This window comes from Populus euphratica, unplaced genomic scaffold (genome assembly GCF_000495115.2).
Source record: "Populus euphratica unplaced genomic scaffold, PopEup_1.0 scaffold75.1, whole genome shotgun sequence".
In the NCBI taxonomy this organism is placed as follows: Eukaryota; Viridiplantae; Streptophyta; class Magnoliopsida; order Malpighiales; family Salicaceae; genus Populus; species Populus euphratica.
In genome coordinates this window covers 55,878-81,860 of record NW_011499866.1, presented here as the reverse complement: position 1 = coordinate 81,860, position 25,983 = coordinate 55,878, and the positions used below count along the sequence as shown (strand labels likewise).

The 25,983-nt window shown below is 34.8% G+C and overlaps 4 protein-coding genes and 1 long non-coding RNA gene across 10 annotated transcripts; 3 read left to right on the top strand and 2 right to left on the bottom strand.

The window, feature by feature from the left end:
* Positions 1-185: 185 nt before the first annotated feature.
* On the bottom strand, positions 186-7,615 carry LOC105126073 (antitermination NusB domain-containing protein). The gene is made up of 7 exons (XM_011026814.1): positions 7,157-7,615; positions 6,782-6,858; positions 6,525-6,659; positions 5,978-6,032; positions 5,772-5,859; positions 825-923; positions 186-722 (listed from the first exon to the last, which is right to left on the bottom strand). The coding sequence occupies exons 1-7, from the start codon at positions 7,489-7,491 to the stop codon at positions 585-587; spliced, it is 927 nt and encodes a 308-aa protein (XP_011025116.1). The 5' UTR covers positions 7,492-7,615; the 3' UTR covers positions 186-584.
* Positions 1,440-3,581, top strand: LOC105126072 (uncharacterized). The gene is made up of 2 exons (XR_842347.1): positions 1,440-2,909; positions 3,289-3,581. It is a non-coding gene; the product is annotated as an uncharacterized LOC105126072 (long non-coding RNA).
* A 760-nt stretch (positions 7,616-8,375) lies between the features above and the next one.
* LOC105126071 (glucosidase 2 subunit beta-like) lies at positions 8,376-14,246 on the top strand. Of its 3 annotated transcripts, XM_011026812.1 has the most exons (17): positions 8,376-8,433; positions 8,543-8,688; positions 8,775-8,894; positions 9,099-9,194; positions 9,281-9,520; positions 9,723-9,946; positions 10,547-10,639; positions 10,752-10,871; positions 11,693-12,017; positions 12,100-12,204; positions 12,292-12,393; positions 12,478-12,535; positions 12,644-12,712; positions 12,980-13,067; positions 13,531-13,592; positions 13,675-13,726; positions 13,811-14,246. In XM_011026812.1, the coding sequence occupies exons 2-17, from the start codon at positions 8,559-8,561 to the stop codon at positions 13,871-13,873; spliced, it is 1,947 nt and encodes a 648-aa protein (XP_011025114.1). In that variant the 5' UTR covers positions 8,376-8,433; positions 8,543-8,558; the 3' UTR covers positions 13,874-14,246. The 3 variants fall into 3 exon arrangements, with proteins under 3 accessions (XP_011025114.1, XP_011025112.1, XP_011025115.1); XM_011026810.1 differs by lacking the exon at positions 8,376-8,433 and having other exon boundaries at positions 8,473-8,688; XM_011026813.1 differs by lacking the exons at positions 8,376-8,433; positions 10,752-10,871 and having other exon boundaries at positions 8,474-8,688.
* A 614-nt stretch (positions 14,247-14,860) lies between these two features.
* Positions 14,861-17,884, top strand: LOC105126070 (pyruvate kinase, cytosolic isozyme). The gene is made up of 3 exons (XM_011026809.1): positions 14,861-15,159; positions 15,820-16,281; positions 16,728-17,884. The coding sequence occupies exons 1-3, from the start codon at positions 14,902-14,904 to the stop codon at positions 17,538-17,540; spliced, it is 1,533 nt and encodes a 510-aa protein (XP_011025111.1). The 5' UTR covers positions 14,861-14,901; the 3' UTR covers positions 17,541-17,884.
* A 4,878-nt stretch (positions 17,885-22,762) lies between these two features.
* LOC105126068 (E3 ubiquitin-protein ligase RNF115-like) lies at positions 22,763-25,356 on the bottom strand. Of its 4 annotated transcripts, none has more exons than XM_011026805.1 (2): positions 25,253-25,356; positions 22,763-24,237 (listed from the first exon to the last, which is right to left on the bottom strand). In XM_011026805.1, the coding sequence occupies exons 1-2, from the start codon at positions 25,339-25,341 to the stop codon at positions 23,055-23,057; spliced, it is 1,272 nt and encodes a 423-aa protein (XP_011025107.1). In that variant the 5' UTR covers positions 25,342-25,356; the 3' UTR covers positions 22,763-23,054. The 4 variants fall into 4 exon arrangements, with proteins under 4 accessions (XP_011025107.1, XP_011025108.1, XP_011025109.1 ...); XM_011026806.1 differs by having other exon boundaries at positions 25,075-25,313; XM_011026807.1 differs by lacking the exon at positions 25,253-25,356 and adding an exon at positions 24,698-25,068.
* Positions 25,357-25,983: the final 627 nt, after the last annotated feature.

The following is a 25,983-nucleotide window of genomic DNA, read 5'->3' as shown; positions in this document are numbered from 1 at the left end:
TCATTAATAATAGCAATTGACACAAAAATAGTACGATGACTGTACTCTTAAACCAGCAATGATAATACTACAGTTGTGAGGACAAGGATGGAGACGATACTTCATGGTAGTGCCTGCTTCCAATTGCACTTCTAAAATGCACATACACGTAAACACCCACCACCAGTACTCTTATGAAAGCCATATGAATGTCAGATAAATAATTAGCTTCTATTTTGTCCTTATAATAATCATATCTCAAAATTTTAGTCAGCATCTCAACATATCCATGTAACATTACAACTTGCGAGATAAATCATATACAACAATATGAACCTTCTACTCTGCGGTGTCATTCACCACAAGTGCCTTTTCGTTTGCGCAGGGCAGCAAACATAGCATAAATATGCACTCTATCGATCGAAGGATTATGGGAATTTCCATCTTAAAAGAAGATACCAACCAATGCAGCTCTTCTGACAACAAAGTTTTTTTAAAATCGATCTCCATCATTCAGAGCATTCTTCAAACTGAGGTTCTTCTGCTGAATTTTTCTTCTCGGATCCCTGACCGCCTGAGCAGACAGTCACTTGGATCGTTTCACTTCATACTTCTACTTTCTCATTAGCATCTGAAGTTTGGGCCACACTGGCTCCTGGGAGATCTTTCAAGAAAGTCCTAAGGCACCCGTTAATAATGCGCGGTCCTGCACCATCACAGAATCGCTTTGCAAGATCTACAGCCTTCATCCACAGCCAAACATAGTGGAAGATCAGATTAATGGCATGGAGGTGCAAGAAGAGGAAGCTAATGACACTAGCTTGTATAGGGAAGATAAAAGCTACCTCATTAATCACAATCTGGTGCCGTGTGCCAAGAACAGTAATCTCAGACATTGCCATGTGGAGGATACAGAACTCCAAAATTCTTCCCGCTGGCTCATTCTGAGGCATGAGAGAAGTGAACTTGTGTGATATTCATGGATTAGAGGAAAAACAATGAAACTCCATGTAACTTTGTGGTATGATAAAATGTCCAAGCCCATGAGTTCACATGTACACAACCATGAAACTGGATAATCATTTCAATTTCAACAACGTCAACAAGTGCTGCAAATATTTCATCTTCCTCACAAATAATATCCAAAAATATCCTATCAATACTCAAGGGTTGCTCTCTCCCCAGCCAATGGCAATCTAACCTGTGGTTGGTATAAATTTGTGGACCAATTAGACACTCAATACGAAGTGGGGTGCGGTAGGAAGGACAGATTAGAATCAAAGTCAGACTTCACCAAGTGTTCTACAGAAACATATACCATTTACTATATATTTAAAATCTGCATTTCATTCAAAGTATTTGACAGCATACGGTTTCCAGCTGACCACCACGCACATAGAAGTCATGTACTATTTAACATGCGAGTTTAACAGCAATCAAATTAAAAAACATGTTACCAGATTAGGCAATATTTTATATATAACAATAATTAATATTTACAAGATCTTCGTGGTTGGTAGAGCAATGTTAGGGATTTTAAATGATTTGATTGAGAAAATCATGCATGTAATTAATAATTAGGCTGTAAATAGAGGGAATTCTAACTATTTAAAAAGAAGCAAACCTCCATTGAGGGGCATTCAAACCAAAAACCAATTTCAATCTTTCTAACATGGTATCAGAGCTCCTAACTTAAATTTCTAGAGTTGTGAGAAATTCTCATCTTAGTTTGTGGACTGATTCAGTTCATTTTTTTAGAGGTTCTTCAGCTTGGGCTGAATTGTATTAGCACCTTGTTTTGTGGCATTAATGTTTTCATTAATCTTGTCTATTTTTTTAAAGCTGTTGTGGTTTTCTAGTCATGTCAGATGAGAGAACAAATGGCAAGAATTACTCTTCTTGGGAATTTCAGTTTCGAATGTTTGTTAAAGGAAAATAACTATGGAATCATTTGGATGGATCCTCTATGGTTCCAGCTGATCCCATAGAATAGGGATCTTGGAAAAGCAAGGATGCCAAGGTTGTTTCATGGTTGTTCAGTTCTATTGAACCTCATATGGTCAACAATCTTCGTTCCTTCAATACAGCTAAGGAAATGTGGGATTTACTTCAGCGAATATATCATCAAGATAACTCTGCTCGAAAGTTCTAATTAGAGTTGGACAATGAAAATTATCACCAAGGGAATCAAACAATTAAGCAGTATTATTCGGGTTTCCTAAATTTATGGAGTGATTATTCTGAGTTGGTGCAATCTAAGGTTCCAAAGGAAGCATTGGGAGCAGTACAAGCAGTCCATAATGAGAGCAAACAAGACCAATTCTTAATGAAGCTTCATCCAAAATTTGAGAGTGTATGCATTGGGTTGATTAACCACAAAACCGTTCCAACCTTAGATGAGTGCCTGGGAGAGCTTCCGCATGAGGAATGTCTTGCCCCACAACATGGCATTGCCCAAGACACTGTCAGTATTAAGATATTCAATATGGCCTATGCAGCTCAAGGAAAAGGTAGATTCAAATCCTCGCCACAATGCTACAGTTGTAAGGAGTTTAGGCATATAACAAAGAATTGCAGTAAAAAGAGTTGTAAGGAGTTTAGGCATATAACAAAGAATTGCAGTAAAAAGAGTTGTAAGGAGTTTAGGCATATAACAAAGAATTGCAGTAAAAAGAGTTGTAAGGAGTTTAGGCATATAACAAAGAATTGCAGTAAAAAGTTTTACAGTTACTGCAAGAAAGGTCACATTATTAAGAATTGTCACATATGACCTTAGAATCGATATGCCCATGCCTTGTTTATTGTCGATCAGTTTAACCTTGCAACCACGCCTCTAAATCAACCAGTTGTCCCGGGGTCTTCTTCTGCTTTTACACCAGAGCATGTCTAACATATGATAGTTTCTACTCTATCTACTCTTGGACTTCAAGGTAAGACACAATTACTCCACTCTTCTTGGTTAATTGATTCTGTGGATTCCAATCACATGATTGACAATTCTAAAGCACTACAGAATGTTAGAATGTTTGTAAGAATGATGGTGAGCAGAATATTCAAATAGTTGATGGCTGTACTATTCCTATTACTGCCATAGGCAATATAGGGGCTGCCTTTACCAATGTTTTTGCGTCTCCCGACTTATCTGTCAACATAAGCTCTGTTGGCCAATTGGTAGAAAATGATTATTCCCTGTCTGCCTTTACCAATGTTTTTGTGTCTCCCGACTTATCTGCCAATTTAATCTCTGTTGGCCAATTGGTAGAAAATGATTATTCCCTTCATTTTGACCATCATGGTTGTCATGTGCAGGATCAGATATCGGGACAGGTAGTAGCAACGGGGCCTAAAGTGGAACGTCTTTTTCCTCTTTAATCTTTTTCTATACCTCATTCAGTATCTTTGGGTTGTTCATCTTTGGCATAAAAAACTAGGACGTCCTAATTCTGTTATTTTGAAACATCTTGTTAAAAATGGCTATTTGAATAATATATATGAGTTTTCCTCCTATTTGGCTTTTGATTGTGCTTCTTGTAAACTTGGTAAAAACAAATCCTTATCATTTCCTATGCAAGGAAGTCAGGCTTCTGCTTGTTTTGAAATTATTCATTCAGATGTTTAGGGTATGAGTCTTGTTCTTTCCCATGCGTGGTATAGATATTTTGTAACAATAATTGATGACTATAGTTGATTCACCTGGGTCTATTTCCTTCATTCTAAAACTGATATGTTTTCTATTTTCCAAACCTTTGTTGCTTTTATATAGACGATTTTCTACCAAAATTAAGATCTTACGTTCTGACTCTAAAGGAGAATACAGGTCTCGTGACTTTCAATTCTTCCTACAGCAAAAGGATATTATCTCTCAACATTTGTGTACTTACACTCCTCAACAGAATGGAGTCGCCGAGCGTAAGAATCGACATCTTTTAGAAGTTGTTCGTACCTTACTGCTTGAATCTTTTATACCTCCTCGATTTTAGGTAGAAGCTTTATCTACAGCTGTCTATTTGATTAATTGTCTGCCTTCTCAAACCTTGAATCTTGATTCTCCATATTTTTGTTTGTTTAAAGTCCCTTCGGACTATAATTCTATTCATGTTTTTGGTTGAATTTGCTTTGTTCACCACAATCTTGCTACTCAAGCTATTCAATATGCTTTTCTAGGCTATAGTAATTCTCATAAAGGATTTTTATGTTATGATGCAGATAATAACAAGATTCACATTTCATGAAATGTGGTTTTCTTTGAAAATCAATATTTTTTTCTGTCTCATGGCAATTCTGTTTCTTCTTCTGTGTTGCTTACTTCTTTTGATGATGTGTCTACTACTATTAATCATTTTAAGCTAGGAATTGTCTATCAACGAAGTCACCCACTGCCTATTTCTACTCCTGAACCAACATCTGATCCTGTTTTACAATATCTAATCCTCTTTCTACTCTCTCTTCTTTCGCAAGACTGATATTGGGATCATTCTAGTTCTTGTGTATGTCAATGATATTGTGATTATAGGATCTAATTCCCAGTTGATTGAGCAGCTTCAGCAACAACTCAAATCTTCCTTTCATATGAAAGATCTTGGTCCGCTATAGTATTTTCTTGGTCTTGAGGTCCAACATTGTCCAATTGACATACTTTTACATCAACATAAGTATACCCAGGAGCTTCTTTCCTTAACTGAACTTTTAGATGCTAACTCAGTTCTTACACCTATGGAGGTCAGCTTGAAGCTACATCATAAGAATGGTGATCTATTGCCTGATCCCTCCATGTATCGACAGCTGGTAGGAAGTTTGAATTATTTGACTATTACCCTACCTGATCTCTCGTTTGTTGTACAACAAGTTAGTCAATTTATGGAGGCCCCTTGCCAAACCCATTTAGCCGTTGTCCGTCGTCTCCTTTGATGTCTTAAAGGGACATTTGGTCATGGTTTGTTCTTTTCTTTAAGGACTTCTTTACAATTGGAGGCTTATAGTGATGCTGATTGGGCTGGTTGTCGAAATACTTGTCGTTCTGTTTCGGGTTGGTGCATGTTTCTTGGCAGTTCTCTTATTTCTTGAAAGAGTAAAAAGAAAGCACTCTCAAAGTCATCTACCAAGTCTGAATATAGAGCTATGTCATCTAACTATTCTGAAATTACATGGCTTCAAGGGCTATTAGGTGAACTTCGTGTTCCACAGCTTACTCCAACTCCTCTTTATGTTGATAACATCAATGCTATTAAAATTGCTGCCAATCCTATTTTCCATAAGCACACCAAGTATATTGAGGTGGATTCCCGTGAAACATTTTTTCATCAGGAGATTGCTCTTCCTCACATTTCCACCGAACATCAAACTGCTGACATCCTTACCAAGGCTCTCTCTCTTCACCGCCATAAATTCATGATTGACAAATTGATGCTTCTTGACCGACTACCATCAATTTGAGGGTGGATGCTACCAGATTAGACAATATTTTATATATAGTAATAATTTATATTTCTAGGATCTTTGTGGTTCGTAGAGCAATGTTAGGGATTTCGAAAGATTTGACAGAGAAAATCATGTATGTAATTAATAATTAGGCAAACCTAATTATCTAACTATTCAAAGAGAGGCAAATCTCTATTAAGAGGCATTCAAATCGAAAACCAATTTCAATCTTTCAAACACAACCTTCAAGCACCTAGAAAGAAAACTACCTGTGAGGTGGTGACACTTAAAAAAAAGGTGTTAAAAGACAAAAATAAAGCTAGCAGCAAACTTGAAAATCAAGCATTTCATTCTGTCAAAGCTCGAATCCAGACCTTCCAATTTGGCGGGGAGACTTTGTCTATTACAAGGACATGGCTGTCCCACTTATCCACCACAGCTACCAAAAGCTTCCTTGTGAAACTGCCACAAAAGGCACAGAAAAGCAATCAGAAAGACAATTTAATCCCACTGCCTCTTTCACTGTATTCAACTGCTCTAGCTACGCAATCAACGATCAAGATATATCCAGAAGGTTTACCGCAAAAGCAGTTTGCTGTATACCAACTTCGGAGGAGCTGAAAGGACTTCGGCTTCTGAAATACAAAGAGCACGATTGATTCAGACATTCAAAGAGACTTCTGAAATACAAAGTGCACGATTGATTCAGACATCCAAAGAGAAGTGACAAAAGGGAAAATGAACATGGATGAAATGTTTTAGAACTAAATCTGGTGGCATAAGTAATTCCCCTGAAGAAAAAAATGGTGCAGATTGACAGTACGGGGAGACCATATAAATTAAATTTTTTGTCTGCGGTTGCAGATTCTAAAATCTATGGATAGTAAATAATAGTTCCACTACACTCTCTAAAAACACATAAAATTAATAAAAATGGTACTGTAGGCCATTCGATGTGATAAAAATGGCCTGAAAAATGTGTGCTCTGAAAGAGACATTAGGAAACAAAAAAAAAAAAAAAAAAAAAAAAAAAAAACTAGAGCTGGAAAGCTTAGAAGAAATCGCATTCATCAAAAGCAAAATGCTATAGCTAGGCGAGTGACCATAAAAAGAAGAAGCCTAATTACCAATTGCAGACTCTTTCTCATCGCTAAGCTGAAGCTCATCAGCTTCTTCAACAGTCTCAGTTGTTACAGGTGGTCCCCCAAAGCTCATGTGATTATACTCCAACAAAGATGACTTGTCGAATTCATAACCAGGTTCTGAATGCAAGAATTGCAAACTAGCCAATCACATAACCATCAACCAGATGTGTTTAAAGAGCAAATATGATATAAACTATCAAAAATTGCTGTAATGTTAAGTAAAGGGAATCACTGAATACCTCTTCTTGCATTCATTCTTTTCTCAAATAGCCGAATTGGGTCAGACCCTTCTAAGCACGCAGCATAAATGATCAATCTTGTGCACCACCAACAAAAACCATTAAGAATTTTCATTTTCTTAAATTGAAAAGTAAAAGGAAACAAGCAACAATGAACATTAAAAGTTTCTATTTAGAAAGAAAAGGGGAGGAAAAGATTGAGAATTTGAGACTAAACCAAATACGTGAAGCAGAAGTATTGAGCATCAGCTGACTTAAAGTTGTGAAATTTGGAAAAGCAAAGATGTAAAATCCTAAACCCAGAAATTATATATAATATTTTTGGTATTTATTAAGAAAAACAAAAAGAAGAAGAGAGAGAGAGAGAGGAACTACAAAGCGAGCTCCCGGGCGGCTCTTGGGCTGCAAAACCTTCCACTCTTATCAATCTTTGGCATCATTTCTTTATAATTGGTTGGAGAAGAATCGTCCAAGGCTTTGTCGACAACAAAAGCCGAAGTTCGAAGAGAGCTTGCCATCAAATTTTTTTTGCGGGACCTGTTCTTCTTCATCTCCTGGTTTCTGTTGGGTTTAAAGAAACTAAAGCTCACAATATGGGACTGGGTAGTAACAGTAGAGTAACAGTGGTGAGAAGAAGATGGGAAAGAAGGGTTTCTGAAGAAATTGAAAGGGGTTTTCGAACAGTTCGATAAAAGTGAGCTTCCCTCCATTCTTGCTTCTCACTGCGACTCAATAAATGGATGGATGGATAAAAATATTATCTTTCGCTTCCTTCTTGCACTCGTAGCAGCGTGTGTAGGTATAGGCGAAGGTGTAGGTTCAGCCCAATGTTACGTCGTTTTTGTTTTTATTTTATTTTTCATCGGGAGAGGAGAATAGAGGCCGACAGAAATACTGCCATCGTTACTGAAAGTATTTTCTTAAAAATTATTTTTAGTTTTTATTTTATATTTATTTATTATTAAAAAAATTAAATAAAAAAAATTTTAATAAAAAAGTTTTGGATTAATTTCTAAAAAGAAATTTCATTTTATTTTATACAAAAAATATTTTTTAAAAATTATAAAAAATTAAAATTTTTTATTATATGATAATTATATAAAATTTATTTTTAATTTTTTTTATATATATATATTTTAATTTTATCTTTTAAAATTTGATTCAATTTTATTTTTATATTAACTATATCTTTTTTTTCATATAAATTTTTTATTTATTATATTTGATCTCTATCTATTTTTATTTGAAATAATTTATACAATTATATATTTTTTAATTTAATTATTTTTTAACTTTTTAAATTTTATCTTTATTATTTTTATTATTATTTATTTTATTTTAAATAATTAATAAAATTAAATTTGTTTTAATTTCATCCTCTAATTTTTTTATATATTAAAATTGTTTTTATTTTTTAATTAATTAAAAATAAAATTAAAAAATTATTTTTCAACTTATATATAATACAGTAAATACTTATTTTCATTCTAATATTAAATATAAAAATTAATTAACTTTTCAAAACAAAAGGCTAAGGGAGAGCACTAAAAACAAGAAAAAAATAAATAAATGGAAACAGCGTCGTATTGACATCAGCAACGCCTCCCCCCACTCTCCTGCCTGCCACCGCCCTCTCCTCCCTTTCGAATCGAGCTCTCTCTCTCTCTCTATATATATATATATTATAATAATAATAATAATAATAATAATCAAATAAATAAATAATAATTGATTGATTGATTGATTGATTTTCTCTCTCACAGAGACACACTGAGTCATGGAAGTAGAGAGGAGGAGCTTCTGCTTCTTCTTATTAATTTTTCCTGTTTTTGTTGGAGTGCTGTGTGGATCAGCATCAGCATTACCTGTTGTTCCTAAAAACCCTCTTCTTGGAATCCCTCCTCAAGGTCACTCTTCATCTCTCTTTCTTTTTCGATTTTTGTTTTGATTTTAGATTTGTTTGCTAAAATTTGTTATCTTTTTGGATGCCCAGATGAGAATTATTACAAGACATCTTCAAATACTATAAAATGCAAAGATGGATCCGCTACTTTCACCAAAGCTCAGCTTAACGATGACTTCTGTGATTGCTCTGATGCAACCGACGAGCCTGGTCTCTCTCTTAGATTACTTTTTATCCATTTTCTGCATTTCTCCCTTTTTTCCATCTATATTTCACGTCTTGTTATTTCCTTTTACGTTTCTCTTTTTGCTTACGTATGCTAGTCCCTCCCTTTTTGGGGACAACAACAAAAAAATTATATCTTTACTTGTTTTGACTGTATATTTTGTGGGTGGATGGATGGATGGATTGTAGGCACATCGGCATGCCCTGGTGGGAAATTCTATTGTAGAAATGCTGGACATGCTCCTCTTTTCTTATTTTCTTCAAGAGTCAATGACGGCATCTGCGGTGAGTACATAAGCAATATGTGTTTGTATTGTTATTATTTTACTCTTCCTTGTAATTTGTATTGACTGCCTAATAACATAATGTAGATTGTTGTGATGGGAGTGATGAGTATGATGGCCAAGTTAAGTGTCCAAATACATGCTGGGAAGCTGGCAAAGTGGCTAGAGATAAGTTGAAGAAAAAGATTGCCACGTATAAGGAAGGGGTTGCTTTGAGAAATAAAGAAGTTGAACAAGCAAAGGCGGCGATCGCCAAAGACGAGGCTGAACTATCCAAGCTAAAGAATGAGGAGAAAGTGCTGAAAGGGCTCGTTCAACAGCTTAAAGGTATAGTTTTTTCTCTATTTTGTGCTGTCATACATCAGTCTGTTATACTTGTTACAATAGCGAAATATTATCACTTGTATTTCCAGAAAAAGATTTGAGCATAGACTGACATATCTTACAAAATATGTGTTTTTCTGTTTGTTTGTTCACTCGTCGGGCTAATTATTGTGTAAATGTTCTTCTGCTTCACTGCCCTATGTAGAGCTTAAAGAACAGATAGAGAAGGCAGAAGAGAGAGAACGTTTGCAGAAAGAAAAGGAAGAGAAAGAAAGGAAAGAAGCTGAAGAAAAGGCCTCTGGGGAGAAAAGTGCCATTCAGAGGGAAGCTAACGAAGGACAGATTGAGGAGAAAATTGACAACGAAGACAAAGATGTGGAAACTGCTCATGATGAAATCAGTGTTTTGGATGATTCTCCTGCACATCAGGTCTGACTGAATGTTCCATTTCAATGCTCATCATTCATTAAACAATAAGTGAGCGTGCACACATGAAAACTCTCGTAATTTTTCAATGTTTTTTAGAAGTACTTTGCTTTATAACATCTTCTAAAGGCATATAGGAGTGAATGTGATTGTCTGAAACAAGTAAACATCCTCATTGCATACCTGCTCAGCAATTCTTTTCCAAACATGATTACTCTGTTGATAAAATGACCAAATTAGCCCATATAAAACTTGAAAGATGCATCCAAAACTTTTTCTATGCATTTGCGTGTTCATTACATATATTGATGCAGAAATTCTAAATTCACAAGCTTTTTAGAATTTTTTTTCTGAAGACATCAATTAGAAAGTGAGCTTGAAATATTGAAGCATGACTTGACAGAAAAGTGAATAGTTTTCTTCTTACTCCTGTAAAGAGGTTTCTCCAATAACCTTGTAGGTTCCATTTGTTTGAATGAGTAAGGTATCTATCCCCTATGTACACAATGCTTGCTGAAAGATACCCACTTTGGTTTAAGGAAATTATAAGTGCATAACTCATTGCTTTAGCTAATGCTGTTTAAGTTTCATAACATCTAATAGGATGTTGTGGACGAGTATGCTGATCATGGAGCTGAAGATGAAAGTAGTGGTGATTCCAAAATTGAAGGATCTCCAGTTAACAAAGTGGAGCAGGTAAAAATACTACGCATTTGTACACAATTTTTACTCCTTGAAAGTGGTGCTCTACTGCCATGCCGAGTTAGCCTCTGACAAAAATATAACGTGCCATGCCTTGTTAATATAGCATGAGGGACAAGAGGATGAAGAGTCTGTATCAACAAAAAATAAGGATGACTCTACACATGTGCATGAAATTAATCATGATGCTGGAAATGAGGTGTCTCATGATCAACCTATGGAAGACGTGAGTTTTTTGCCCCTCGATAATTGGAAAAGAAAGTTACTCTAGTGATACATATCATGTTCCCAAATTTTGTTAATTGGAAATTCATTTATTAAGCTTTAGCTCTTCATTTGATCATGTAACCTAGAGTTTAGTACACTACTTGGCTGGCTAACTCACAATTTCGTTCTAATGAGGGTTCGCCATAGAATTAGCCTCTTCAGGGATTTGTTTTGCACATCGATCTTTAAGTTGTCTGAAATAAAAGTTAAAAATATACAACCTGTAGTTGGTATTGTAGTCTTGTAGTCAAACCGGCATCTTGGTGACACCTGTCATACTGCAATAGGGTGTGGGCCAGCCATGGTGGTATCAGACCTGGAGCTCTCAGTCACTTGCCACGAGCAAAGCTAGTATTTTTGTCGTCGATGTTTCACTTTGTAAATGCAATCATGTCTATTGTGGGGCTCCTTGTATGGGTTGCTAATAATCACACTTGATGCTTTATGAAATGATCAAGACAGAGTGGTTTTGCTTGAGATGTCACTATAAAGAAAAGGAGCTCATATATTCTATTTACTCAGAATTCTTTAATATATTATGGAATTATATTTGTAGATTTCTTGCTGGTATTTTTTAAGAAGTTAAGTTTATTGCTGAGATTGCTTGCTGCACAGTACCTTTAGAGATGCCTTTTCCATTTTCTGTATTTTAAATTTTGGAACTTCTCTCAAAATTTCTTGATGTTTTGTAAATCTTAAATGATTTGCTTAGTTTATCATAATTCCACCAAGCTTATCATCCTGACAATTTTTGGTGGTTGCTCTAAATGCTGTCTTCAGGGGAAAGATGGATCCACTGATGCTGAAGGGTTGTCAAAGGAAGAGTTGGGCCGCCTTGTTGGTTCTCGCTGGACAGGAAATCCTGAGAAAGAAACTGAGGGAGTTAGTGATACAATGGACAATGACCATGAAGACAATGAAAAGATGGCCCAGGACACTCATGATGAGGAATATGATGGCTATGCTTCAGAAACTGATGATGACACTGGCAAGTATGATGATCCTGATGTAGAAGATGATATAGATGAGACTTATGAAGAGGCTGTTCATGATGATGTGACTGCTTCTTATAAATCTGATGCTGAGGATGAAGTTGAATTTTCAGGTTTGCGACTGTTAGTTGCTACTACCTTTTGTGCTCAGTTGTTTTTGTTTAATGAGCTAATATTTAATACTTGTGTTGTTAGATACAACCTCTCCAGGTAATCCATCTTGGCTGGAGAAAATACAGCAAACCTTTAGGAGCATTCTACAAGCTTTCAAATTCTTCCAAACTCCAGTGGACAAATCAGGTGAATTTGAAAACACTTTGTTACTATTTATATGTTGGAAATGAATGCATGAAAATCATGTCATCTGTTACCTTTTGACTTCTATAGAGGCTGCTCGTGTACGCAAGGAATACGATGAGTCCAGTGCTAAGTTGTCTAAAATACAGTCAAGGATATCAAGTTTGACAAAAAAGCTAAAACACGACTATGGTTAGTACTGACAAGCTGTATGTGTATGCTTCTTGGTGGTGATAGCGGATTTTGGTTAGTTAACTGTAAAGGTTAATATTACAGGGAAAGAGATGGAGTTCTATTCATTCTATGATCACTGTTTTGAGAGCAAACAGAACAAGTTAGCAACCTTACTTCTGCTAGTTTATATTCCTTTTATCTTTCATAACAGTTGCAATTCTGATCACTGATTTATCTTACCTTTTGGCAATTGAAATTCACGCACCAGGTATGTTTACAAAGTCTGCCCTTTCAAAGAAGCTTCTCAGTTGGAGGGCCACTCAACAACTCGTTTGGGGTAATGTGTCCATGACTTTCTTTATGCTCTTTATCTAGCATTCTCCCCGCTTCTTGCATATATCAAGGGATCATCTATATGAAATCACATCATGCATCTTGATCATTTTGTTTATTCTTTCATTCAACCTGGATATCCATGTCAGAGATGAATGTAAGCATCTTAGCTGTCAATTAATACAATGGTGCTTCAAGTAATGTCCTTTCGGGTACTGATTAACTAACCTGGTATTTAATTTTCTCTGTGCTTTTTTTTTTTTGGTGTAAGGCGCTGGAATGAATTCGAGGATTCATACCGAGTTATGGTCTTTTCAAATGGGGATAAGTGCTGGAATGGACCGGATAGAAGTATGAAGGTACCAACAATTTCATGCTGTCATGAATAATTTTTTGGAAGAATTCTGTGTTATAAGTAGTTGTGATTTTTTTAAAACATCCATGGTAAGTAAAATAAGGAAATGAGCAATCCAATTTCTACAAACATGTTGAGCATAAGTCCAAGATACTTTGAAGAAGAAATTTTTTTACTTCATTTCATCTCATATCTTCATGTTTTATTTCCTTTCTATTCTCTCGGTATCTTTAATTGCCAAGAAAACTGTTACTGAAAGTGAAACTGATACTAATATGAACTTGTGTCAGAAAGAAACATGCAAGATAATTTGTTTTTTCCATTTCATTAAATTCACATTTATACTGGTGTCAATATTTTCTTTTGACCTAAAAATAAGTGCTACAAGGCAAATAGATATAGAATTCAATGAAAAACAGACTCCTTGCCTTGTTTTAATACCTGCAATTCTGTATGTCCTATTACAGGTCAGGCTAAGATGTGGATTGAAAAATGAGGTTACAGATGTAGATGAACCAAGCCGTTGCGAGTAAGGACCTCTCTTTCTGTCTCTCTTGAGTGTGATCACATGCTTTCTATTGCTCCCTATCTCATTAAGCTTGTCATGCAAGGTATGTGGCATTGCTATCTACCCCAGCTCTTTGCATAGAAGAAAAGCTCAAGGTAATTTAATATATTTAAGATTGAAACTCTTACTTTTCTACATTGAACATTCTGATGAATTGGGTGAATGCTGAAATGTGACAGGAGCTGGAAAATAAACTAGATTTGATGAACAAAGAACAGCCACAGAGCCATGATGAACTTTAACTTGTCGGGATGAGCTTACTGCAAACATTCTAGAGGATGCTGACTGCACGGATATTGATCTCCTGAAAACTCATCCATTGAATTTTGAAATATTTTGGAAGTCACCCAGGTTATTTGCGCGTTGGTAGTTTGAGTAATTATGAGCAGTATTATAAGGATGCTCACGATTTTTTTTCTATTCTGGAGCATGCCTTAGTGTCACATGTCTAATTCATTGTGACGGTTGGGTTGAGGCATGGGAGCATTCGAGACGAAGTCCTGGAAGATGAACTGATTATAATATGATTGATATTGTAACACTGTATTGAACCAAGTTTAGATTATCACTACAATAATAATATGGACAGTAGTAGAAAACATTTTTGTTGTCGGCTTATTTCTTTCTTTATAATAGTTTTATTTTCCTGGGTCATGGGAGTGCCAAAATTCATCCAATCATATAAAAAGTGGAGTGCCAAAATTCATCCAATCATATAAAAGGCGATGCTAGTGGATGATTTTAGACGTCTGAATGTAATAAAAAATCTGGTGTTTTTCGATAATAAACCAATATAAGTATGAATAAGCGATCTGTATCATCTAGAATACAAATGAAAGAAACTCGATTGAAGAATATATTGATGATTAATTAAACTGAAATTGTGTTAGTTTTACACATGATTTGTTTGAGAATCATTCGAAGGAAAAGGGAGAGGGAAAGGTGGCAGAAGCAGAGATGGTTTTGTTCATGGGTTACCGAAACTTCTTAGAGCATGACTGACCTCACAAAGGGCAAACTAATGCTCTACCAAAGTCCAAACCAAACAGTGAGGAAGGAAGCGAGGAAAAGAAATGAAAGGAAAGGAAGTGGTGTCTTGTTACTCAAGAAATATATATCATGTAGCAGTGTTGCGCTACTTTTTTTGTTTTTTATCTCTTCATTTATAAACAATAATAATAACAAGAAAAACCATCAATATTTTATCAAGTATTTCATTTCCTATATATAGTTCTGTTCTTCTCCTTTTCATTGTCCTTCTGATAAAGAAATGATGATCAGCAACGGAGCAGAGGCATCAGCAGCAGCAGGAGTTACGGAGAAGAGGCCAAATACTAAGATTGTTTGTACGCTGGGACCCGCATCAAGATCTGTCCCCGTGATCGAGAAACTCTTGAAGGCTGGCATGAACGTCGCTCGCTTCAACTTCTCTCATGGATCTCATGACTATCATCAAGAAACCCTTGATAATCTTATGGCCGCCATGGTCAATACTGGCATTCTCTGTGCTGTCATGCTCGACACCAAGGTCCTCTCTCTCTCTTCTTTCCCTTTAGTTTTTTATTTTTTCCTATCTGGTTCTTCATTTCTTGTACCTTATTACTTTTTTCTTGTCTGATTCTGCTGATATCTTTGTTTATTCCTGAAAGTGGATCTTTTTGTTTGTCTGAGACTGATTTTATGATTGTTTTCCTTTCTGATCTGGATTTCTTGGGAGGCTGTGTTTAATTGTCTATTTGATTCCTTGCAATAAGGTTTTGCATGCCTGCCTTCCTTTTGTTGGTTGTAATGTCTGTTTCTTCCATGTTATATTCTTGGCTTTTGTACCGTATATCACCACTCGTAACTTTCTCTTTCTTCTGATTTTGGGGCAAGCCAAAGTTCGGAGCTTCGGTCCATTTGATTTGGAATTTTCCTTTTTCTGAGCTCAAATCTGTTTTCCTGTTTTTGGTTTTTCAGAACTTGTGCTGGGACACCATTTTTGTACCTGTTTATTTCAGTGTTAAACCAAAAACACGAAGGAAATATTACTTTGCCTTTAGTTTCGCTGCAATAAATTTCTCTCTTAATCTTCATACATCGAATAGGGTCTGGCTATTTCTAGCGTCAAATTTTAGGGGTTTTAAGTCGTCTCCTTTATAAAGATTTATAGATCTAGAAGACGCTTATTTTGTCATTTTGTTCCCAGGGACCAGAGATTCGTACTGGGTTCCTGAAAGATGGGAAACCCATCCAGCTCAAACAGGGTCAAGAAATCACCATATCAACTGACTATAGCTTGAAGGGTGATGAGAATATGATTTGCATGAGCTACAAAAAGTTGGCCGAGGACGTGCAAACTGGAATGGTGATACTTTGTGCAGATGGAACAATATCATTTACAGTATTGTCGTGTGACACAGTAGCTGGTTTGGTTCGATGTCGCTGTGAAAATTCTGCTGTTCTTGGTGAGAGGAAAAATGTTAATCTCCCAGGAGTTATAGTGGATCTTCCAACCTTAACGGAGAAGGACAAGGAAGATATATTGCGTTGGGGAGTTCCCAATAAAATTGACATGATTGCTTTATCTTTTGTTCGAAAAGGCTCAGACCTTTTGGAGGTCCGGAAGTTGCTTGGAAAGCATGCTAAGAGCATCCTTCTCATGTCAAAGGTGTGTTGATTGCATTAGATCCTAGGAAAATTTCTCTTCTACCTGCTTTTATTGGTAATCAGAACCAAGCATTCAATTAAACATTCGTTCAAGTGAATTTTTGATACTTTGCTTGGCTTGAGTTTGTATCGGTTGATATTAATCGTACTTGGAGATGGAATCCATGCGAGGAACCAGTAGAAAAGGTCATTATCTGCCTTTAAATTTTCCGCAAATGCCTGGAAAGGGATTGTTTTAAACACTTACACGGCAATGTAATGCCACTCCAGCAGTTTAGAACAGCATTCCACATGATGTTGTAAAAATATACTAGAGTGCTAGCTAATGTAGAGTGCCATTACAAATTGATGGAGTGGCATCATTAACAACCTTATCTTTGATGCTTATATGGTTGCTTTCTGATGTTTTGTTGTCATTCTATTTTTCCTTTGAAACTTTTTTGGTAGGTTGAAAATCAAGAAGGAGTGGCAAACTTTGATGATATTTTAGCAAATTCAGATGCATTTATGGTGGCACGTGGTGACCTTGGAATGGAAATCCCAATTGAAAAAATTTTCCTTGCACAGAAAGTGATGATCTACAAGTGCAACATTCAAGGAAAACCAGTTGTCACTGCAACACAGATGTTGGAGTCCATGATCAAGTCCCCCCGCCCAACTAGAGCAGAAGCTACTGATGTTGCCAATGCAGTTCTTGATGGTACTGACTGTGTGATGCTGAGTGGTGAAACGGCAGCTGGAGCTTATCCAGAACTTGCTGTTCAGACCATGGCCAAAATATGCGTAGAAGCTGAAAGCACGCTGGATTATGGAGATGTCTTTAAAAGAACTACGAAACACTCGCCAGTGCCCATGAGCCCATTAGAGAGTCTGGCCTCATCTGCTGTTAGAACAGCCAATTCAGTAAAAGCATCTCTTATATTGGTCTTAACAAGGGGAGGAAGCACTGCAAAACTGGTGGCCAAATACAGACCAGGCATGCCCATTTTGTCCGTTGTCGTCCCTGAGATTCAGACCGATTCCTTTGATTGGACATGTAGTGATGAAGCTCCCGCAAAGCACAGCCTTATATTCCGCGGGTTGGTACCAGTTTTATATGCAGGATCTGCTAAAGCTTCACATGCTGAGACAACTGAAGAAGCTTTGGATTTTGCCCTTCAACATGCCAAGGGGAAGGGTCTATGCAGGACTGGGGATCCTGTGGTAGCTCTGCATCGGGTTGGAACTGCATCTGTCATCAAGATCATAAATGTGAAGTGATGTTTGAATAGACTGACCTTTTGTTCTACTTTCATTTTTGGGAGGTCTCATGAATAAGAATGAAGGAAAAGACACTGCTAGTATTTCCGTTCTGCTTTCCTTTTCCACTAACCTTTTCTCTAGGAACGAAAGAAACTTTGGTTATTATTTACATTGTTATCGAGCTCATGGTTTGAAGCTTATATCGTCGAACAACAATTTGGTTGCTGGTAATTTTGATCTTGTAGAACCTTCTTGTTGATTTTTGTCATGCAACCAAATTGTTTTGTCGTATGTTCTCCGTTGGCATGCGGAGCTTGCCTCCAAACTCTTAAAGTACGTGGACGTTCATGAATCCATTTCAAGCATAAGAAATCCTTGTTTTTGTTGTTTTATTCAGTGTTTGAACTATAAGTTGGTATCTATCTTGGCATAAGTTATTCCGACATGCTGGCGTGTCTGAATATTTCAAGAGTTAACTGCAAATTTGCTTTGGGATCCGTCCCCGAAAGAAGATTTTTCTATGCATCCTGGAGAGGTTCATTTAGTTACATGGAAACAGAATATAAGAATATTCAGCGAAAGACAATTCACATGGGTTTCACGTACGAAAAAAGAAGATGGTCCAAGCGTGTAATCGAAGTGGTTGACCAACTCCATGTCTTGGCCCGATCTTTCCAGCCTGACAATCCATCCCATTACTTTATTACTACGTGCTTATCACAATCAGCCCAGGCAATGCTGAAATTGATGTAATTCGTATATAAACCTTAAACAAGTCACACTCAGCCCTCTATTATTAAGAAAATGTAGGGGAATTGTTGTCTATTTCGTCAAGTCCAACATAATTACACAAGTGATCAAACCAACACGCCTTGCAGGAAGCTTGTAAGAGCATCTCCAACGGCAAATGTAAAAAAAAATGTATTTTTAGCTTTTGTTTTTGCTTTTTCTATTTTATTTTAATATCATCAGCAAATAAATAGTTGTTTTAACTATTTATCTGATAAAAAAATATTTTTATATTTTTTTCAAAAATAATAAAAGTAAATAATTATTGGCTAACGGCTACTTTTATAGTCATTGGCCGACAATTTATTTTTTTCCTTTAAAAGTAGGAGGAAAAAACTTGTAAATTTAGCAAATTTTGTATTGTGTCTCACCCTTCTCTTAAATTTAAAAAACAAGAATTAATTATTTTTCAGTTAATTAATATGTTAATTAGCTGAATTTAAAAGGTATACTTGTTTAAAAGCTTTTTCTATTTTTTTTATATCTCTTGATTGTTTAGACCTTTTATTGTTAATTTGATATTTATGATAATTTTTATTTATTTATTATTTTATGTTTTTGATGTGGGTTAAGAAAAATAATTTTTATTTATGTTGTTATCTTTGATAAAATTAAGAGGAATTAATAAAGGTAGTTGATATTGATAAAAATATAGAGTGACATATTTAAAATTTATTTTTTATTATCTATTTTAATTTGAGGTCAATTATATTTAGTATTGTTGAAAATATAATTAAACTAGTATATCAATCCTCTTTAGTTCCAAAAAATGATCAAATTGTTATGTTGGAACAAGTAGAAGGCAATGCTTATTATTAATTCATATGTATGGAAACTACAAAATTATTATACATTGAATATGATTTCTTTTACACTCTCTTATAAGGTTTTAACTTGAGTTTTTTTTTTTTAATGTAGAGGGACTCAAATTTTCCAAGCTCTTTTACCAATTTTCTTATGAGTGAGTCAGAAGATATTCTCTCTTAACCATGTGATTCTAATTAATTAATTGATGACTTAACATACTCGAATTTAAATATCCATTCGGTAAAAAAATTACAAAGAAGTAAAAATTTCTCACTAGAGAAAGATTGTTTACTTGTCTTTGCATGACTAAATACAAGTAAGGATCCAATTATAAGAGTTAAACAACAAACAAAACAGTTCTTGATTCGAGTACATGCTTACTTTGTAGAGAATGGAGGAAACTTGTATAATCATTTCCAAGTAAGCATCTCAAGTAGATGGCAAGAAATAAATAGAGAAATTGGTAAATTTGTTGGATTTGTTACTCAAATTGAAAATCGTTAGCAAAGTGGAATGACCGAAAAATCAAGGGTAATCTTAATATTTATTTTCATATTAAATTATTTAACACATATTTTAAGATTATTTAATTTCTCTAATTTTTTACCAGATTAATGATGCTCGACAATTGTATGTTTCTTGCGTTGACAAATGATTTCAATAAGAACATTGTAAGATTATCTTAAGAAAAGAATCCAAATGACACTTTGAGCATACAAGTCAACATCAAAGGTTAAATAAGAAACAAAAAGGTTATGTCAATGCAAGTCCAACTTCATCAGCTCCATCTAGTTTTGTTAGTTTAGGAGAAGACAGTAAACCATTGATTTATTAAGATAGACTAATTGGTCAGAAGGTTACAAAGAAACAACTTAAACGTAAATAAAAAAAAAAGATAAAGTTGGGGAGGTAACTGTAACAAATCTCTTATAACAATTCAAGAATACTCTAATAGAAATTGAGGATCAGAAGAAACAAGACAAAAAAACTATGTTAGAGCAAAAAACCATAATGATTCAACAAAGTCAAGAGAAACAAGGATTGGACAGGATCGGACAGGATTGAAAAAGAAGAACAAATTATGAAAATGAATATTTCTAATTTGGATCCAATTTTTGAACGTATTTTCAAAATAAAAAGTAAAAAATTAAGCAAAAAAAGGGTTTTAATTTTTAATTAACTAGATTGATTTATTGTTTAATGTAATTTATTTTTAATTAAATATGTAAAAATTTCTTAGTTATTTTAAATATATTGTTATAAAAGTGGTATCAATTCATATTACTTTTTTGATGTTTTTCTAACACTTAACAATAATAAGTAGAATTAATTAACTTAAAAGATAACAACCATGATGGAAAAAAAACATAAAAAAGTTAAAACTTATGATGACATAAGAAGTTCAAATCTAATGATTCTACTCGTTGTCATATTACCCACAATCTAATGATTCTACTCGTTGCCATATTACCTACAAATATTCAACTAAATCTTCTTGTAGTTGAGAGCTAGTTACTCTATCCCTAATTCAATTATGAGTTTGAAGAAAATCATGTAGTTCTAGCATTTCACCATGTGACACTAATATAAAGGAATTGACTTTACGTTCATGGTCAAATTCAAGGTTCATTGTTCCTTCATCCTCAATAATTATATTATGCATTATTATGCAAGCTTTTATAATATTTGCAAGCGTTTCTTCATTCTAGTATCGAACGAGTCCACATATAATTGCAAAACGAGATAGGAGCACCCTAAATGCTCGCTCCACATCCTTTCTTGCAAACTGTTGCTTACTTGTAAACTATTTTCTTTTTGCTCCTAATAGCTTTGAGATTGTCTTAACAAAGGTTGACCAAATAGGATAAATCTCATCTGTTAAATAATATCTCATTGTATATTTATGCTCATTAATTGTATAATTAACAGGAGCAGTTTGACCTTCAGTAAATGCAGTCAAGATAGGTGACCGATCAAGAACATTAATATCATTTAATGATCCAGGCATTCCAAAAAAGGCATGCCATATCCAAAGATCTTGTGAAGCCACAGCCTTTAAAATTATAGTCGGTTCACGACAATGACCAGTATACATCTTATGCCATGCAATTGGGCATTTCTCTCATTTTTAATGCATACAGTCAATGCTCCCTAACATCCTTGGAAATCCACGTTTCTCTCTAATTGATAATAATCGATAAATATCGTCCTCGTTTGGTGTCCTTAGATACCAATAACCAAAATCTTCTACGATTGCTTTGACGAAAACTCTAAGACTTTCTATCGCAATGGTTTCTCCAATTCAAAGATATTCATCAGCAAGATCTGCAAGAATACTATATACAAGTATTCTGTGAGTTGCAGTTACCTTTTGAAGACAAGATAAACCAAGAACACCAATAGCATCTGTCCTTTATTGGAAATATGGATTATAAGCTTCTACTGCATTTACAATCCGAAGAAAAAGACGATGACGATTTATCCTAAATCTTCTTTGAAATTGACTTTTAATGAATTTAGGATTTTCAGTAAAATAATCATTATATAACCTTAATTCACCTTTCTTTTTATTACGATTGACAATATTGTGACCAAGAATAGAGCCATGATACCATGTTTTCCACCCTTGATTATTTGATTTTTCTTCAGTAACCACAGAGGTAGCAACTTAAAAAACAAACACAGGAGTATCATCATTAAAATCAAAAGCATCATAAAAAATAAAATTAGAATGATTCATGATAAGTTTTAATGAAATATAACAAAGATTGGAGAGAAGAAAATGATGAGAAAAAAATATTAGGGTATATGAGAATATTTATAGATGAATTATTTTTTAAAATTTTAAAATCTTAGAATATTAGCGGTTAATTTTTGCCAATTTTAAATTTTAAAATTTAAAATATTGACGGTTATTTTTTCAAAGCTTGAATTTTTTTTTAAAAAAATTGAAAATCAAAATTTAAAATGTTGGTGGTTTTTTTCAAAGCTTGAATTTCAATTTACTTTTAAAAAATTAAAATTTTAACAGTAACATATAAAACTGAAAATTAAAAATATTTATATAAATAAATTTTAAATTTAATTTTTAATTATATCTTTTAACTTTCATATTACTTCATTAATTTTATATTACTTTTTTAAATTACTCATATTAATTATATAATTAATAACATCATAATTATATTATATATAAAATATCTAAATTAGTTATATAATTATATTATTAACATCATGATTTAACATGAAATATATTAAAATATAATTAGCTTTTCTAAATAGATTTTTATCATTGAAATACACACAATAAAAAAATTATATTTATATTATTTTAAAAATATTTTATTTATTTAGCTCTTGAATATAGCATTTCTAACCCTTCTCATTGGAGATGCTCTAATTCATTCATGCGAGTCAGAAGCCACATGGCCCATCTCATAAAGTCTTTAACCCCGTTTGATGTACTGGACACCGGAACAAATTGATGTTTTTGATATCAAATATAGTCTACATAGAGCCTGGTCTATAGCATATGGCTCCCTCCTTATCGTGACTACCAATTCATGCAAGAAGAAACTACACTTTCAACATTAACAAACAGCAATAGCCTCGACGTTAAGCAATTCATTCATTGGGCTAAAGAATGCGATTAAAGTAGTCCCCTCACTCAGATGGGGAAAAAGAAAGCCAGTGCAACTATTGAGCCATTCAAAGTAGTTTCGGAAATAATATACAGATAGAAGAGCCAGGGGAAACAACAGAAATATATTCTCCATGAAGGCAAGAAAAAAAACATCTACAAAAACCAGAGTAATTAAAACACAATATCTTCGTCTGAGATGCAATCTTCAGTAAGTAATATACTATGTACATAAGCAGGCAGCACATTCAAGCAACAAGAAGCTAATATAGCGACTTCAGAAAATATACTCAAACTCAATTCGCATCTGTTTGAGAAGCACTTCCTCCTGCATTTGAGGAGGATGCTGTTGAGGATGGATGGCTTCCACCAGATTGAGAACCAGATGAAGATGAAAACAAGCTATTGAAAGGCCATAGAAAGGAAAACCTTCTCCCATTTCCACTTCTTCCTTCCCCATGTCCCTCTTGAACATTAATTCCATTACTAATATTACTTTCACTGTTAGTGCTTTCACTGTCCCTCTGATCAAGGGTATTTCTAGATCTCTCAGAATCAAGCTTGGACTCGTCAGCAGGCAACTGATGCCTGCAAACTGGACAGGAACTATGAAGCTCCAGCCATGGCAATATACACCCACTATGAAACTTGTGCTTACATGGCATTTCCCTTGCCTCAGCAACAATCTCAAAATCATCCAAGCACACCGAACACTGCAAAGGCTCCTTAACAGTTACAGTAGGCAATGCCTCAATGGCTTCCTTTTGAGCTGGTGGAGTTCCATATCTATTAGGATCATTCTCTGCCAAGTGCTGCAATAACAAATCCAAGCCAGGTCCAATGACATAATCACCGAATGACCCAATTGCATTTTGATTCTGGTTTTGAACATTGTTTGAATCATAAGAACCCTGAAAAATGATACTTTGATTAAATGGATTGATCAAAATGACACGCTCTCTTTCCCTGTCCATATCCCTAACCCTATCCCTATCTCCTTCCAAGTTCTCAGATTCAGATACCAAAATTCCAGCACGAATTCCTTGAAGCAATTGCAATATTGTAGCCGAGTTTCTTCTGCTCCTCCTCCTCCTCATGAATGATTCTATTTCACGCTCAAATTCAGGCTCTCCTGTATGGTTTACTTCACCATCATCATTGCCGTCCTCATCTTCTTCATATTCCACCCTTCTAAGCCTTCTACGACGATGGGAACTTCCCACCATGCCAAGCAAGATTGGGGCCCAAAGGGAGAGGGCACGATCAGATCCAAATTCAGAGTCAGGGACCTGATTATCCCCTGTGCTATCAATCATATCTTCAATGAAACCATTTTGGCAAAAAGGGCATTTGATCTCAACTCCCATGATGGGATTTACCATTTGAGAGCACATATGGCACCAGTAGCGTGCAGCCATTGTTTGTCCCCCCTCCCCTCCTTCACCAACAAACACAACCACAACTATCCTCTTGTTGTCCCTGCCACAATCAAAGCAATACATTAATGCATCAAATACAAGCAAGAACCAAATCAGCATCCCAATCTCAAATTCACACAGGAACAAAGTAAATGAAAAAACAAAAAAAGAATCATTTCTTTCACAATGCACAAATCTAACACATAAACACCAGCAGAATACATAATTCTCTATAGGAGAGAGCTCATGGTTTAGCAAACAAAATCACAAGTTTCAAGATCTAGAAAACAATAAAATAATATGGATCACTACCAGATGAAAAGTTGGAATTTTGAAAGAACCCATCAAAAAATTGAAATGAGAAGATTAAAACGGTTTCATCTTTGAAAACAAAAACAAAATTGTATAGACAGATCGATCCCCACAAAACAAGCATGGTCAAACAAAAAGAACACTATAAAGAGATGTCCTTATAAATGAAAAAACCAAGGAAAACCCAAAATTCTCCTTTCGATCAACACCTTAAAATATGTGGTCTTGTACTCTACTTCTTCAAGACAAGATGATGATTTAAGAGAAAAATATGAGCAAGAAACTGAAGACGCTTTTAAGAGGAAACAACAATAAAAAGAAAAAGGGCAGGTGGGAGGGGGGGATTTATATAAAGGGTACAAATTTACGAGGGAGCAGAAAGATCTGGAAGCATGGAGAGCAGGAAAAAAGAGCACAGTCAAGTTCATAGAATTTGACAACGAACATTCAAATCATCTAACATAGGATAGGATATGATATTAAAAGCAAACCATTTCACTTTGACACGCAAATACAAAACATAACCACACATCATATTTCTATATTAGATCGATGCATGAAACACAGAAAGATTGGAGCTTTGTACCTGAAGTTCTTTCCCTTTTTTTATTATTATTATTGTTTTGGATGGTAAAATTTGGTGGAGAAAACGGAGAAATCACTCTGGTTATATTTTTATTTTTCGGTGGAGAAGAGGAAAGAGAGGGCTGACCGGGAAAGGAAAAAAAAAAAAAAACCAAGGAGAAGAAGCGAGAAAGAGCTACCTTGGATTCCCATTTGCCAATTTACCAGGGCCATACTCGAGAGACACGGAGGGGACCCACCGACCAATCTCTCTCTCTCTATTAATCATTCAAATCTGGCGAGGTTAATGGCACCATTCATCCTTTTTACTCTTCTGCCTTGTGTATTTCATCCTTCTACTGACTTTTTATCAATTGCGTCCTTGTAGCTGAGGTTTAGCTGCTTGTTTTTGCGTGTGCCGTGCTCTTTGGAAAACTATTTTTTTCATTAAATTAATATTTTTGGATTAAAATTTCAAAAAAAAAAAAATATCATTTTAATATATATTAAAAAAAGGTTATTACTACCACGCGTTCAATTATAGAATTAAACAGCAGGTCCTTCCCTTTTACACACTGCTGATGCAATTAATGATGAAAATGACTTAATTGGAATCATTAGATAAGAGTAGGTAGGAGGATTGATTAGTTAACGAAGCATTAATGACGGGGAAAAGGTTATGGAATAACCAAATCTTTTTTCTTGGAAATGTTCGTATCTTTGGTAAAAACACTCTATCAATTATACCCTCTCTCTTTTTTTCTTTTTTTTTAATTCGTAATCTTTGATCTCGAATTAAAATCATTTAAAAAACATGCAAGTAAAGTAATCATGGCTTTAGACCAATCCGGTGTTTGGAAACCAAAAGGATTTGATCTTAAATCAAGTTCAATAGGAGGGCTAAATTGTCAAAGGGAAAATAAAGTTTAAC

What these genes read in the sequence shown, in the direction of transcription:
- LOC105126071 (XM_011026812.1), top strand. Translation starts at nt 8,559, where the DNA reads ATGGAAGTAGAGAGGAGGAGCTTCTGCTTCTTCTTATTAATTTTTCCT. An exon ending in TCTTGGAATCCCTCCTCAAG is followed by an intron (nt 8,689 to 8,774) that starts GTCACTCTTCAT and finishes TTGGATGCCCAG; the next exon opens with ATGAGAATTATTACAAGACA. An exon ending in ATGATTCTCCTGCACATCAG is followed by an intron (nt 9,947 to 10,546) that starts GTCTGACTGAAT and finishes AACATCTAATAG; the next exon opens with GATGTTGTGGACGAGTATGC.
- LOC105126068 (XM_011026805.1), bottom strand. Translation starts at nt 25,341, where the DNA reads ATGATTAATAGAGAGAGAGAGATTGGTCGGTGGGTCCCCTCCGTGTCT. An exon ending in TTGGCAAATGGGAATCCAAG is followed by an intron (nt 24,238 to 25,252) that starts GTAGCTCTTTCT and finishes TGATTGTGGCAG; the next exon opens with GGACAACAAGAGGATAGTTG.
- LOC105126070 (XM_011026809.1), top strand. Translation starts at nt 14,902, where the DNA reads ATGATGATCAGCAACGGAGCAGAGGCATCAGCAGCAGCAGGAGTTACG. An exon ending in CTGTCATGCTCGACACCAAG is followed by an intron (nt 15,160 to 15,819) that starts GTCCTCTCTCTC and finishes TTTTGTTCCCAG; the next exon opens with GGACCAGAGATTCGTACTGG. An exon ending in GCATCCTTCTCATGTCAAAG is followed by an intron (nt 16,282 to 16,727) that starts GTGTGTTGATTG and finishes CTTTTTTGGTAG; the next exon opens with GTTGAAAATCAAGAAGGAGT.
- LOC105126073 (XM_011026814.1), bottom strand. Translation starts at nt 7,491, where the DNA reads ATGGAGGGAAGCTCACTTTTATCGAACTGTTCGAAAACCCCTTTCAAT. An exon ending in GCCGCCCGGGAGCTCGCTTT is followed by an intron (nt 6,859 to 7,156) that starts GTAGTTCCTCTC and finishes GTGGTGCACAAG; the next exon opens with ATTGATCATTTATGCTGCGT. An exon ending in TCTCCCCGCCAAATTGGAAG is followed by an intron (nt 924 to 5,771) that starts GTCTGGATTCGA and finishes CTCATGCCTCAG; the next exon opens with AATGAGCCAGCGGGAAGAAT.